The sequence below is a fragment of the Tetrahymena thermophila genome (assembly GCF_000189635.1).
Source record: "Tetrahymena thermophila SB210 genomic scaffold scf_8254803, whole genome shotgun sequence".
NCBI lineage: Eukaryota > Ciliophora > Oligohymenophorea > Hymenostomatida > Tetrahymenidae > Tetrahymena > Tetrahymena thermophila.
The window spans coordinates 1,964,252-1,978,583 of NW_002476559.1; the positions used below are offsets into that span (position 1 = coordinate 1,964,252).

Genomic DNA, 14,332 nt, shown 5'->3' on the forward strand with positions numbered 1-14,332 from the left:
AAATTAACAAATAAAAGAAGAAAAAAAGATAATGCCAAAAAAAAAAAAAAATAAACCAAATAAAAACTTTCAAATAAATTAAAAGAGTTCTATTGTTTTAAATTTATTTTTATATTTAAAAATATCACAATTCAAAACAAACAAACAAAAAAACTGTTTTTACTCAAGATCAAGTGTCAAATTTTAGAGATTGTTGCAATTTGCTAAAGCAGAACTTATGATAGATGCAACTTCGTCACCAATTTTATTCTATCTTTTTAAATATTGAAGAAAAAATATATTAGTAATTAGTTAGTTAAAACGAAAAAACGAAGAAAAAATATAAAATTATAAAAAATAAATAATCAATATTAATAATGAAAAGTGTAAAATAACTAAAAAAATATTTGCAAAAATAAAAATGAATCAATCAATCAATATAAATGAAAATTTCTTAATAAAATAAAATTAAAAATACATTTAAAGTTAAATATAAAAAACAAAAACAATAGTAATATTTTTTTATTAATATATTTATTTACTTCAGAGTAATATGTAGAACCTAATGAGATTAGAGTGATGAGTTTAAAAACTTTTTTTTTTTAAATAAAAATAAATTTAAAGAATATTCATCAAAAAATAAATAATTACTTCTTCTAATTGGTTGTAATGATTAATCTATTAATCCATTTATTTTTTTTTCTTCTCAAAAATATTGAATAACAATTAATTGAAATTTAATAAAATATAAGTGGATTGAAAGAATAAATAAGTTATTATAATTATGAAATATTCATTTATAATTTTTCTTTTTGGAAGACATAACAAAAAAAAAAATTAAGTTAATGTGACATTCATTATTTAAACTTAATATTTGCTTTAAAAAGTGTACTTAAAAATATACCAGGAAAAAGAGATTGGTAATAATTCAGTTATAGGTTGTAAAATTCTAAAAAGTTATTACTGTTTTTAAATTTTATTAAAATAATTTTTATTTAGTAGATTTTTCTATTTAAGTCAAGTAATGAGGGGAATATTTATGATATCTCTAATTATTCTCTAATCCCATTAGTTTTTTTTGCAAACGAATGTTATTTATAAGTTCTTTATCTCAAATGAATTCATTTATACCTATTTAAGTAAATTATTAATAAAAAAAATTATTCAAGATACATTTTTTAAAAATTAGTAAACTCTTTATCTATTATACATCTATTAGGGTATTTATGTACTTATTAGCATACAAAATTTAATAATAAATTAATAAAAGAATTTATTTATTTCCCAAAGAAACGAGAAAGATGACTATGGAGTTGAGTTTGGAGCCTAGATTAGTTATTGTCATACTTTGCATCATATTTTTTAAAAAATATAGCAAATATTAATTATAATATCTTAAATACACTATAATATACCTACTGCAAATAGCCTCAATAATTAAAATCAACCCCTCCCCCTTCATAAATTTTTTATTATTTTGATTTGTATTAATTGTATGCAGCCTTGAAAAACTAGGCAGTAACATAGGGTAATTAATATACATATATAATAATTAATAATAAAATCAAAAGTTAAAAATGGAAAAATTAATTAGTTAAATTAAAAAATTTAAAAGAAAAAAAATACTAGCATAATAAAAAAGAAAAAGAAAAATAAAAGCTATCAAATAAATTAAAAGAGTAAATTACGTTGTTTTAAATTCATTGAAATATTAAAAAAATATTATTATCCAAAACAAATAAACTGTTTTTACATAACATTAAGTTTCAAACAAATTTGAGAGATTAATGCAATAATAAAAATGAATAATTAAAATTTAAATTGAAAATGAAAATTATGCTAAAATCTATTAAAAAATAAATAAATTGAAAGTTAAAAATAAAAAAAATTAATATATATTAATAATATTTATTTATAAATTAAATATACCTCAAATCAATATAGAGAACCTAATGAGATTCGAATGAAGAGTTTAAAAATTTTTTTAATTAATAAATATAAATTTAAAGCTTATTCATCTATAAATAAATAATTACTTCTTCTAATTAGTAGCCTTTTTTAATCTATTAAATCATTTTTTTTTTTTCAAAACTATTAAATAGAAATTAATCAAAATCTAATTCAACAAAAGTGGATAAAAAAAATTAATAAATTATTATAACTATGAAATATTAATTTATAAATTTGCTTTTAGTAAGATATACAAAAGAATTATTTAGTTAGAGTAACATTATTTAAATAATCTTAATATTTCTTATTAAAAAATTTGTTTAAAAATGTAGTAATAATTAGAGAAAGTTAGTCAGTATTTTTAAAAAATTATATATAGTAATTATTATTATTAAATTTTATAAAAATAATTTTTTACTCTTAGTTTCTTGCTATTTTTTTCTTTAAAATGTTTTTTTTAAACTTCTCTCTATTTTTTAATTTTTTTTTAGATAAGGCGTATTTCTTTTTGCCTTCTTTTTATTAAAAATCTGGATTTTCTTTAATGTGAATACATTTATCTGATATATATGTTAATATTCTAATCATTTGATTATAAAAATAAAGTATAATTTGGATATAATTTAATTAAAATAAAATCTATTATGTTAATAAGTTTTTATATTTCATTTAAAGTATGCTCTTAAATTATCAGGTAAAAACAATTAAGTAATTAATTTTCTCCTAACAAACTATTGTCACAGCAGTAATAAATCTGAATTAAACTTTAAAGTATTTAATCAATATCAGTCAGTCTAGAGTTTTTTTAACTCCTTTTATGAACCAAATACATAAGCATAATCAAGCAAGGTAAGTAACCAAATCTATGATATAATTTTTCTTTATTTCATATGTTTTAATTTTATCTTCTTAATTAATCTCCATTATCAATTATTTTAACATTACGTAAATCATCAGATTATGTGTTTAATAAATTTTATCAAAATTGACAAAAAAATAAATTTAATATTTAAGTTTAATATATGATTATTTGAGATATTTTTTATTATCTTAATTTAATTATCTAAAAACTCTTAAGGGGGGTACGAAAAAAAAGTTTTTTTTTAGGTAGCATAGCAAGGTCAATTTTAAATAAAAATTATTTGAAATATCACAAATCATATATGATATCATGATCCCTCCCTGATATTTCAAATGCAGGAACAGCTATATTAAAATTTTTTACATATTTATTTGCCTTTCTTTCACAATTTAATCCAGTGATACATTCAAGATTTACTAATTTGAAAATTAATTGATATAATTTATTACAGACAGACTGATCAGACAGAGTTTTACAATCATTAAAAGATATCAAATTTTTGATATAATTATTTGTTCTTTCACAATTTCATCCAATAAGTCAGGAAGAAAATTTTACTAATTAGAAAATTAATTAATTAATGTAATTTATTACATACCCTGATCAGTGTCTGATAACATATTAGAGACATCAAATTTATTGAGATACTATTAAAAAATATCAATTTTTATTTAATTTATAAAGATGAGAAAAAGCACTTTTAAACTTTTTAATAATTAATTATTAGCAAAAGATTTAAAATCAAATTTAGAAAAAGAAAAAATGTAGCAAGATAGAGAGTATTTTAATAATGTAGATTTTGTAACTTTTTTCTTCATTTTATTTTCATCTTATTCATATTATTTTTTTATTAAAATGAAAGTTTTTATAATCTAATCTACCATAACTCTGTCATCTGTAACTTAATTTTACGTAAACTTTCTGATATTTATATTAAATAGCATTGCAACCTACTTTTGAAATCATTTTTGAAAAAAGCTAATAAATCCAAAAATGTTTGTTTTAAATTTGCTTTTTTTAAATAATATTTTTTTTATTAAAATTTATTTTTTTATACTTTTTACATTAATTTATTTCTTTGAATTTTAATAACCTTACTAATTAATTCTTTTTAACATTACAAATAGATCTAAATCATATTTACTTACTCAAATGGCATAATAAATTGGTTCTGCTTTATCAAAATGTTAAAATCTCCTAACTTTCAAATTTGAGTTATGGTAAACATATTTATTTTTCTTATATTATCAAAATACTTGAAAAACAAACTATAAAATAAGTAAAAAATCAAAAATTTATTTTTTTTAAGTATATTTAATTATGAATGAATGAGTGTGTAAATAAATAAATACATTTTTCATACAATCATTTAATATTAAATTTTAAAATTTTATTTTATATTTATTATTATTATTATTTTCTTCTAAATCTTTAAGAATTAAATTTACTTCCAAAAATATAAAAGTGTTAATAATATGGAATCTGAAACAGCATTAGAGTTAATTCGTCCTTTATCTTATTGTACTAAAATCTAAAGTTTGACAATTGACCTCAGGTAGATAGAAATTTACTATATTTGTTAATCTTATTTGAGATAAAAAAATATTTAGATATTTCCTTTACTTTTTATTTAATAAACTCTATAAAATTATTGCTTAGGATTCACTAATTTTTTATTCATTAATTTGTATATTTATTTAGAGTTTTTATTTTTTAACTAGAGAAAATTAATTAATTAATTTTTCATTTTTTAATATGCTCGTCTTTTAGATAATAAGAAAAAATTTATATCTTAAATTATAAAATAATTAATTAGAAGTAATCATATCTCTCCAGATAGAGGTTAAGATCTATATAAAGCTTTAGGAAATGTTTTAGCAAGATGCATGAATCTTTCAACTTTTTCACTAGATTTAAGGTAAAAATAGTTGGTTTGCTTGCTTTTTTCATATTCCATATTTTGTATTTTAAGAAACACATAATTTATGTTGATTATTCAGTTATTTATTTATTAAGATATTAAACTAACTTTTTTTTATATCCTTTAATTATAAAAAGTAATAATTATATATAAAAATCTGGTGCAAAACAATTAGCTCTTGTGTTGTAAAAAGGCAAAAATCTCTCAACTTTAAGGTTAAAACTTAAGTAAAAATAATTTATATTTTCTAATTTTATTAAAGCGAATATAAACTATTTAATCAGATTTATTCTTTGATTATTTTTTTACCATCATTTAAAAGCTAATCTATTTTTACTTAAAATTTCTTTTAGTTTTCAACTTTTAATTTTTCATCTTAAAACTTTTTCATTAATTTTTTTTCTATTTCCTTCTTTCATTTAAATAAATAAAATCTATTTAAAAATTTAAAAGATCAATCAAATTTGATGAAGATGGTTTATATAAAGCATCTGAGTTATCATAAGCTTTAGAAAAATGCACAAACCTTTCTACTTTAGAGTTAGACTTTAGGTAAACATAATTAATTAATTAATTAGTTTACTTTTATTTATTTTTCTCTAAATTAAAAAAATACAAAACTATAATGAAAGAATGAATATATGCAATACATTTATTTATTTATTGAACATATGCAATACATTTATTTATTTATTTCAGATTCTAGAATTTTTTATATCTCAAAATTATTGATAAACTTTGCATTTGAATTATTTTCTAGTTTAATATTTTTCTTTTCTTTTTATTTACAGTTTTTTTCAAAAAATAATAAGTATGAATATGTTACACCAACAAATTGCAATTGACTTAGGTTCTGCTTTATCAAAATGGAAAAATCTGAGGATTTTGATTCTCAACTTAAGGTATTTATTTATTTGCTTTTGTTTGATTGATGCATTCATTATTAATCGCAATAAAAAAAATGAAATTCTCTTATTTTCTGTTTTTACTAAAATTCTCAAGTTTGTATATAAATTTTTTATTTATTTACGTGTTTAATATATATTTTTCATGAACTTTTTCTTTTTGTGAAATAAATTAACGTATTTATTAAAAAAATATAAAAGTAATAATGTAATATTCGACTAAGGTGCACAAAAATTATGTTCTGAAATATTAAAATGCAGTAAACTAGCAAAATTGGATCTAAACTTAAAGTAAAAAGATTATTTTTTATTATTATTTTTATTTGTTTAGAAAAAGATAGATGTAATAAATCATGTAAACTTTTTCAAGATAATTTTGTTTATTTATTTTTTTCTCAATAAATTAAGTTTTGTTTTATGTTATTTATATACTTTTTATTTATATATTTTAAATTTTAGTTAATTTATCTTTCATAAAAATTAAAAATTAATTAATAAATTATACAACAAATAAATTAATTAATTAATAAAAGTTTCAATAGATTGTTACCATCTACAAGATAAGAATTGAAGGGCAATATTATTAAGATGAAGAGACTGATATGCAAAAATATAAATATTTGAAGAACATACACAATCAATGAATCAATAAATATTTATAATTGTCATTAATTACTAATTAGCAAACAAACATAAAATTAAATTTATATTTTCAAAATTTACTTACAACTTAAAATAAATATGTTTGTTTTATTCTCAATTTCATAAAACATAATTCATTCCTTTTAAATTTACAAATTTAATTTATGAGTGAAAAAAAGATGTAAAGAATTTTAAGTAAATATATATTAATAATTTATTAAGTTCGAATTAGACAGACAGAAAAACTAGGTATTTATTTTTGTTATTTTCATAAATTTTTTAGACAACAAACCATATAGTACTCCTGGAGTTTGGGGGGGGGGGGGGTTGGTGAGAATTAATGAGGATTTACGGTAATTAATTATATTTTTGTCAAAATCTAAAATTTGAAAAGCAATTTGTATTAGAAGAAAATTAATTTTGGGTTTCCAAATTTATTCCTTGTTAATAAATAGTTGAAGTTATTTTGATTATAAAATCAATGAATTAAGCCAAGAAGGAGATTTTCTAATAAATTATCTGCCCCCATATCTAAATATTTATCAGCTAATTATTCCATACCTTATTTTTTATAAAGTCTTGATAGCAGTTCATAAAAAGAAACATTTTATGGTATCAATAAAGTTGCTTTAACTAGAATCTAACCAGCTTCTAAATATCTTTCATTATCAATGAGTATTAAAGCTAAATTGTAATAAGCAGAATCTAGATGTGGATCAATTTTCAATACATCATTTAGTACCTTCACGGATTCATCTATTTTTTTAAGACGAACTAAAGCCTGAGCCATTTTTATATAGGCACCAACTTTATTTTTATCTAAATCTATAATTTTTTAATAAGTTTGTATTGAATCTTCAAATTTCTCAAATTTAAATTGGCATTATGCTAAACTGAAGTTGAACTAAATATTTTCTGGTTTGTACTCAACCGCTTTTTACAAGTCTTGATAAGCTTCTTCATATTTATCAATATTTAAATAGCAAATGCCTCTTAAATGGTAAGCAGCAGCCGATACAGGAAACAAAACAAGTAAATTATTTAATGTATTAATTGCATTATCGTATTCTTTTAGACTTAAAAAAAAATTTGCAATTGAAATAAAGAGAAGATTCCAAGCATAGAATGCTGCTTCTATTTTAATCTTGCATCTATCTATAAGATCTTTATTTTCCATTTTCTCTACTACTGATCTCATTCTTGATAAAATGCTTATACTTAATGGGTATTTTATGAGAGTGTCATTTAGTGTATCATAAGCTTCTTGCAATTAATTATTTTCTATCATTTAATCCCAGCTTATTGATATTTCGTCAATTTCTTTTAATCTATAATCATAACCAGAATCCAAGAATATTTTTACAGCATCTTCTTCTTGATCCAAAGCAATCAATAAAAAGCATTTCAATAAAATAAATTACAAGCTATTAGGATCTTAATTAAGTTTTTATTCAACATCATCAAGCTTTGATAAGAGTTTTTATTCATTTGATTCACTTAATTGAAGCACAGTATCTTCAAATTCCATATTATATCTTCTTCTACTTACTTACTTACTTACTTTTTAATTTATCAATTAACTAATTAAAATTTTGATTATTTGTTAATCAATATCAAAAATAAAAATTAATCAAATTTTGTATCAAAAGAAAATGCGGTAAAAAACAAACAAACAAGCAAAAATTCATTGATTCAAAATAATAGCATCTATTAGTTAGATAATAAATAATAAGTAATCAATATTATATATTTCAGATATTCACTTCAAACTCAAACAAATTATTTTTAATCAACTAATGAGATTAAAATTTGCCCTTTAATCAATCTAAATAATAGTTCAAACAAAGTATATTTATAAATTAAATATTCTAAGAAAACTATTTTCAAATTGATTAAATTAAGATATATTAAAATATATCAAATATATATTCTATCTATTAAGATAAATTATATTTTTTAAAATCAATAAGAATTTAATACCTTGAATGCATGGCATGTATCTTTTTAAATTGAATTTAATTTTTATATATGACAAAATATTAAAGATTGAAGTAATAGATAAATAAATAAATATTTTTGTAAATATATTTCAACTTATCTAATTGATAATTCAATAAATAACAAATGGCTTAAAATAAATGATAAGATAAAATATTTTAAAAAGAATTATTTTAAACAGAATTAATTAATTAATAAGTGTTTTTTATTTGAGACAAATAAAAATAAGTATATTCATTCACTCATATTGTCTTTTCACAATTGTTAAAAATATTGGATATTAATTTTATTTAGAAAAATAAAAAAATAATATTCTGCAATAAAAAAGTAAAATTAATTATTATTTATAAGAAATATTAATAAATTTCAATTTTATAAAAATTAAAATCTTAGTTAGGTATATCTATGGTTACAAATAAAATAAATACACAAATGATAGATAAATGTGTTAACAGATAGATAGATAAATAGATAGATAGATGTATATTGTGTAAATGAGATTCTTTAGAAAAAATATGTATTTTTTAAAATATTTTTTAATTGAATATTTTTTTTGCTAATAATTTAAAAATCTTCATTAAAAGATAGATTTGTTTATTTGTTTTTTTGTTTGTTTTTTTGAGTTGAATTGTAATGATTTAATAGAATAATGAATGAAAGAATATTTGCATTAATCAATTTGCCTATACTTCTTATTGTTATTGTAGATTATTGAAGTTATCATCAACCAGATCAATGTTTAATCCAATTTAGTTGCTTATGAGTTCACAATCTTCTTTCATTTTTTGGTGGACTCCTTTTAACTTAGTTTCCATCTTTTAAAGGAATTCTCCTAAATCTTTGACTTGTTTTTGTCTCTTCAAAGACTCCTCTTCTACAGCAGATTTTCCTATTGTATCTAGTTCTCCGAGTTTACTTTAGACAGCTCTTCTTTCTTCTAGCAAAATCTCCTTTTGCTTGACCAACTCTTATTGCTATTCGTTTATTTTATTCTACAAATCTTACAAGTATTTTTGTTTTTGGGAGAAATTAGATTCCTTAGTTTTGAAGTCCTCCTTGCTTTTGTTTAACGCTGCTTCTTAAATAACCAATTACTTCTTTTAAGATGTAATGCTTGTCAGCTAGTTGTTCATTTCCTCTTTTTCTTTTACTATTTCTGATTCTTTCTACAACAATTAATTCTCTTTTTCTTATAATTGTACTTATTTTTGCACAAGAGATTCTTAGCCACTCAGAATTTAATTACTCTTTTTCTTTAGCTCTGCTTCTTGTTATTTTAATTTATTTTGTGTTTCTGAGATTTCTTCTTATTTTTCAAGAAGCTGCAATTGTTACTCTTTCAATTAGCTCTCTAATTGCTGTAATTTTTCTTCTTGTGTTTTCAACTCCTCACTTTTAACAACAAGGTCTTACTTTTATTTTTCAAGCTGCTAACTTTTAGCAGATAGCTGTTTTTCTCTATCTATTAAAATTTTTTCCTTTTCGTTAAAGAAATCTTGACTGCTAATAGACTCTTAAAATTTCTAAAGCAACTAGTCCTTATTTTATATTTCCTCCTGCAGATTAGTTATCTTTTCTTGTAATTCTGCCTTCTCATTTTGTAAAACTTAAATTTATTTTTCCAAGCTTTTAAACTACTTTTAGAATTCTACATTTTTAATTTTTGTTTGATTTAATTCTTCTTCTTTTTCCCTTATAATGTGTACTTTTTATTCTATGCTAGCCTATTTCTAACCTAATTGCATTTCAAACAGTTACTCTGAATTCTTTTCCTAAGTATTAGCTTGGGTGATTAATCTTTCAACTTATTGCTGAGCTTTCTGAAGTTTTTAAGCTAAATCAGCGATTTTCTAATCCTTTTCAATGAAATCTTATTTGAATTTATCGAGTGTAATTTTGCAATTATTCTCATAAGATGTGAAATGTTTATCTTTTCCTTCTAGTTCTTCTTGCAATTCTTCAATTTTCTTCATCTATGCTTATATTTTTTAATCCCTCTCTCTAATAAAATTGTCTTTTTATTATGCATCTCTTTGAACTACCATTAGCATCTAGCATTGTTTTTCAAGTCCTTACTATTATTCTATTTTTTTAGTAAAAGTTTCAAGCTTTTACTCCATTTCTTTAATTTAGCTGTCTTTTTGCTAAAGATCTTTTTATGCTTGCATCAACTATTAAGAAATTTGTTAACCTTTTTATCTCATTTAGTTCATAATTGATTGCTACTATTATATCTATTGCTATTATTAAGATACTTGCAAGACAAGAGGATCTGCTTTCGAAGTAGAGCTGCTTCTAGTGGGAGAGTGTCCATTAGGAGAAGGTGGAATGGCTGTCATACTATTCTACTTCGAATCATTAGGAGAAGAAGGCAGTCTAGGAGTAGATATCGAGCTATTATTTGGTGATGTTTGAATACTTAAATTATTTTTGGGTAGCTGAAGTGTCTAAGAACTTCCGACTCTGCTAGACTCTTGCCCATTCGATAATGGAACTTACAAAACCTAAGATTGAGGAGAAGAAGAAAACTACGATTATGACTAAAATGTCTGTGTTTATGGTGTCTATTGCTATTACTATTATAATTTTTGTTACATCATTTTGCATTGATTTGTTAGATTGGTACATTGACTGGTCAAATTATTTACTTTCATTCTTTCTTGATTTATAATTTCAACATATTTTTTCTCATTTTCGCTAAATGTTTTTTTCATTTAATCTAACTCACTTTGCAAACTCTTTACTTTCATTTGCTCTTGTTTAAGATTTTCAAGTGCTTCCTGTAATTTTTTATTCAATGCCATCAATTCATCCTCACGAGACTTGTTCATCTTCATTGCTTACATGTTATTTTCAAATACCTCAATCTTCAAATTTTTATTATCATTTTCAAGTTCTTTTAATTTTTTTTCAAATTAGCTCTTTAATTGGTTAAATTGTTATTCATCAAATTAAGTTTTCTTAGGTTCCTTTTTTAAATTTTCAAGTTCTCTTTTTAAGTTCTCATATTCCTTTCTAGTGACATCCTATTCAGCCTTAAGAGTATCGAATTCCTGAATTTTCTTTTACAAATCATCGTAAACAGCCTTGGAATATTAATTCATAGTTTCTAAGTCCCCTTTTAATTCATCTATCGTCTTTGATTAATCTTTATTAGATTGTTTTTTTTACAAATTATGTTCACTATTTAAAAGTAAAAATTATTTTAATTTCTTTTTTAATAAAATTCATTTTATTTAATTTCATAAATGCAATAATTCAAATATTCAATTAAATTGTTTAAATATCCGTTTTTAATTAATATTTGTTTCAAATAAAATAAATTGTGAAAACTTAGTTTAAATTTGAAATAATTGTATCACTTTTCCTGATAACATTTTAAATATCTTTCATTCATTTAAATAAAATAATTTTTACCATTTTTTATTATTTTATTTTTTTAATGTAATTTATTTGATTTATTTATAGAAAGATAAAAAAAATCAGCCTTTAATCAAATTAAAAATTTAATTTACTTTCCTGAAAATTTAACTTTATTATAGTGAAAATTTGTAAGTAATATTAGATAAGAGAGAGAGAGAAAAAATTATGTCACTGATTAATTTTTCTTCCTTTGCTCGAAATTTATTTATTTTTTTATTTTTTGATTATGCTTGATCGAAATTATTAATTTTTGATAGTAATCAGAGTGATTAAGCAGGCTAAATTTGTAGACTATAAATTTTTTATTAATTATTGTATTAATGTTATCTAAAAATTTGAGATCAATTAATCAATCAATCAATCAATCTTTATTTTTTGTTTGTTTGTTTTTATTTTTAAATAAAAATTTAAAACCTGATCAGTTGTTATTTAGTTGCTTGCTTTCATAAAAATATTTAATTTATTATTGGAATCTATCTAAATATCTATCTAACTAACCAACTATCTAAATATCTGTCTATATGTTTAAAGAAATTCTAAAATTGCATAGGCAATAAATTTTCATTTAAGAAATAAATATAATTATTTTTTACTTTTTGTCAATCAAGTCTAAATGGTATTGGTGAGTAATGTTTTTGAAATTCTTTGCAATGATTTAATCTAAATCACTAATTTTTGTGGTCCATCTCAAGATAACTTCATTCAACTAGTCGGTATTTGAGCCAACCTATCTCATGTTGACAATATGCTTAAAAGAAACAGCTTTGATATATTTCTCCAATTCCTTAAACTATTTTAATTTTGATAGAATTTTTATTAAAGCAATAAAAAGGTAAATTTTTTCATTAATATTCTTGAATTATTTAATATTTTATTTTATATTTTAGAATTCAATCAAGTTAAAGAAATTTCGCGCTTTTATATAAATGATTGAGGTATAACTTTATAAAAAATTATCAATTAAAATGAATGAAAGTTGTTATTGTCAATGAAAATTTTTACATCTCTCTTCATGATGATATTGTCTATCATGGCAAAGCATACTTAGAATTGCAGATAATTGATGAAAAAGCTCTAATAGTAAAGGAAATAACTACCGGAGAGAAATTATTTGACTAGCAAGATGTTTTCTTCTCCGAACCCCTTTTGGTCAACTATGTCATCGATAATATATTGTAGATACTTTTCAACTGTCTCCATTTTGTTTTTTTTTGCCTCTTTTGGGTAGAGAGGAGGAGGTATTACGTAGTATATTATGTTCGTGAAAATAAAATATGCTTCCTGTTGTGTGCAGAAACACATCAGAAAAGTTAGAATTTTTAAATATTCTCTTGTGTAGCCTACTTCTGGGAACTATTTTTACAGTTAAAGGTTACAAAATTCTAAAAAATACTTTTTTAATTAAATTTGATTACTTTGAAGAGGAAACGAACCATGATGTTGTAGATTTCTTAAGAAATTATTTCATTTGACATATCTCCTTAAAGACAGAATAACACTTCGCAAAAAGAATAGTTGTATTTAATTGCACATGCATGGAAATCCTTTAAATCTTTCTTGACCTACGCTAATTCTGGTGTTTTCAATTCAAATTCGTTCCAATTCTTTTTAATTTAATCCGCCAAAACCTGATATTCTTGGTTGAGCTCTTTTTTCTATCTAAATTTTTAAAAATCAGTAAATAAATTCAGTAACTAAGTATATTTTTATATAAGAAAAGCTAATTATTTATTTATTTTTCTATAGCCAATTTTATTCATTATTTCCTTTTGTTTGTTTGTATGTTTGTTATTCAAACAAAACATTTTCTTTAAAATCATTTATTCTATTTTGCTTTTATAAAATTTGCTTTAATGATTTCAATGAATTATCTTTGGTTGCCTATTTGACATATTTTTTTTTGTTGCAACACAAAGAAGAACTATAATTAATTACTAGAGAAGTCCAAGTGATTCAAGCCATCTATCGCAAATTTAGGAGGATTGGCCCCATCTCAAGTTGTGCTTTGCATTTATTAAAAAATAAAATATTAATTTTTTCAATCTTAGTTCAAGTTTTGTCAATATTTCTTTGTTTCAAGACCTAAAATGTTTAATTTTGAAATACCTTTTGTATGAAGTATTCTATCTAATTTCTCTCTTCTTTGCACATATTGCAAATTCTATGGTTTTGCTCAGGTTTTTCGAGGCATCCTATAATCTTTATAATACAAATCAGTCAAAATTATTAGTTTACATTTAGAATTATCTTTACCTTCTCTCTCTATGCTCCACAAGAGTGACAAACTGTTCTAAAGCATCTCTTGCAATTGTGCGAGAATTTTAAATTAACTATTTTGAATTGGACAAAACAATTTTCGCAATATTCCTTTTTTAACTTGATTGCCTCATTGTTGAGCACGTGGTCTTTCCTAGTTCTTTTGTACTGATCGCTGTTTTTTAGCATGATTTAACCTTTTAATTTGGATTGCTATTTTAAAGTATTTCTTTGCTTTTATGTTTGTTTGTTTGTGAAAATGTATGTGCAATCTTTCCGTTTTAGCTACTACTTTGTATATTAATTAAGGCTTATTAATTAATTCAATAAATAAATATATGAATAATTCTTTTTTTTTGGAATTATGCAAAAAATTTATAATGATCTATCTATCTT

The 14,332-nt window shown here is 21.5% G+C and overlaps 6 protein-coding genes across 6 annotated transcripts in view; 2 read left to right on the forward strand and 4 right to left on the reverse strand. All coding sequences in view use genetic code 6, as the record gives it.

Moving 5' to 3' along the window:
* TTHERM_000019714 (oxalate/formate antiporter protein) overlaps positions 1–669 on the reverse strand; it is a gene marked incomplete at both ends in the record, with an annotated part of 2,090 nt that extends 1,421 nt beyond the window's left edge. The window contains 3 exons of the mRNA XM_012795715.1: positions 164–253; positions 522–571; positions 631–669. Of these exons, the coding sequence (XP_012651169.1) occupies positions 164–253; positions 522–571; positions 631–669 (179 nt within the window). The remainder of the gene's footprint in view (positions 1–163; positions 254–521; positions 572–630) is intronic.
* A 1,431-nt stretch (positions 670–2,100) lies between these two features.
* Positions 2,101–2,598, reverse strand: TTHERM_000019719 (hypothetical protein; the record flags this gene model as incomplete). The annotated part of the gene is made up of 1 exon (XM_012795716.1): positions 2,101–2,598. The coding sequence occupies one exon, from the start codon at positions 2,596–2,598 to the stop codon at positions 2,101–2,103; it is 498 nt and encodes a 165-aa protein (XP_012651170.1).
* Positions 2,599–3,581: 983 nt separating this feature from the next.
* TTHERM_000019724 (hypothetical protein) lies at positions 3,582–4,115 on the forward strand (the record flags this gene model as incomplete). The annotated part of the gene is made up of 3 exons (XM_012795717.1): positions 3,582–3,592; positions 3,654–3,703; positions 3,919–4,115. The coding sequence occupies 3 exons, from the start codon at positions 3,582–3,584 to the stop codon at positions 4,113–4,115; spliced, it is 258 nt and encodes an 85-aa protein (XP_012651171.1).
* Positions 4,116–4,266: 151 nt separating this feature from the next.
* TTHERM_00021732 (kinase domain protein) lies at positions 4,267–6,241 on the forward strand (the record flags this gene model as incomplete). The annotated part of the gene is made up of 6 exons (XM_001471075.2): positions 4,267–4,709; positions 4,850–4,939; positions 5,166–5,264; positions 5,525–5,614; positions 5,819–5,908; positions 6,151–6,241. The coding sequence occupies 6 exons, from the start codon at positions 4,267–4,269 to the stop codon at positions 6,239–6,241; spliced, it is 903 nt and encodes a 300-aa protein (XP_001471125.2).
* A 496-nt stretch (positions 6,242–6,737) lies between these two features.
* TTHERM_00022750 (tetratricopeptide repeat protein) lies at positions 6,738–7,787 on the reverse strand (the record flags this gene model as incomplete). Its single annotated transcript, XM_001008460.1, has 1 exon — positions 6,738–7,787. The coding sequence occupies one exon, from the start codon at positions 7,785–7,787 to the stop codon at positions 6,738–6,740; it is 1,050 nt and encodes a 349-aa protein (XP_001008460.1).
* A 1,144-nt stretch (positions 7,788–8,931) lies between these two features.
* TTHERM_00022770 (hypothetical protein) lies at positions 8,932–14,332 on the reverse strand (the record flags this gene model as incomplete). Its single annotated transcript, XM_001008462.3, has 7 exons — positions 13,934–14,332; positions 13,787–13,879; positions 13,616–13,683; positions 13,096–13,339; positions 12,683–13,033; positions 12,274–12,470; positions 8,932–11,440 (listed from the first exon to the last, which is right to left on the reverse strand). Exons 1-7 carry the CDS (start codon positions 14,123–14,125, stop codon positions 8,932–8,934), a joined length of 3,654 nt encoding a protein of 1,217 aa, XP_001008462.3. The 5' UTR covers positions 14,126–14,332.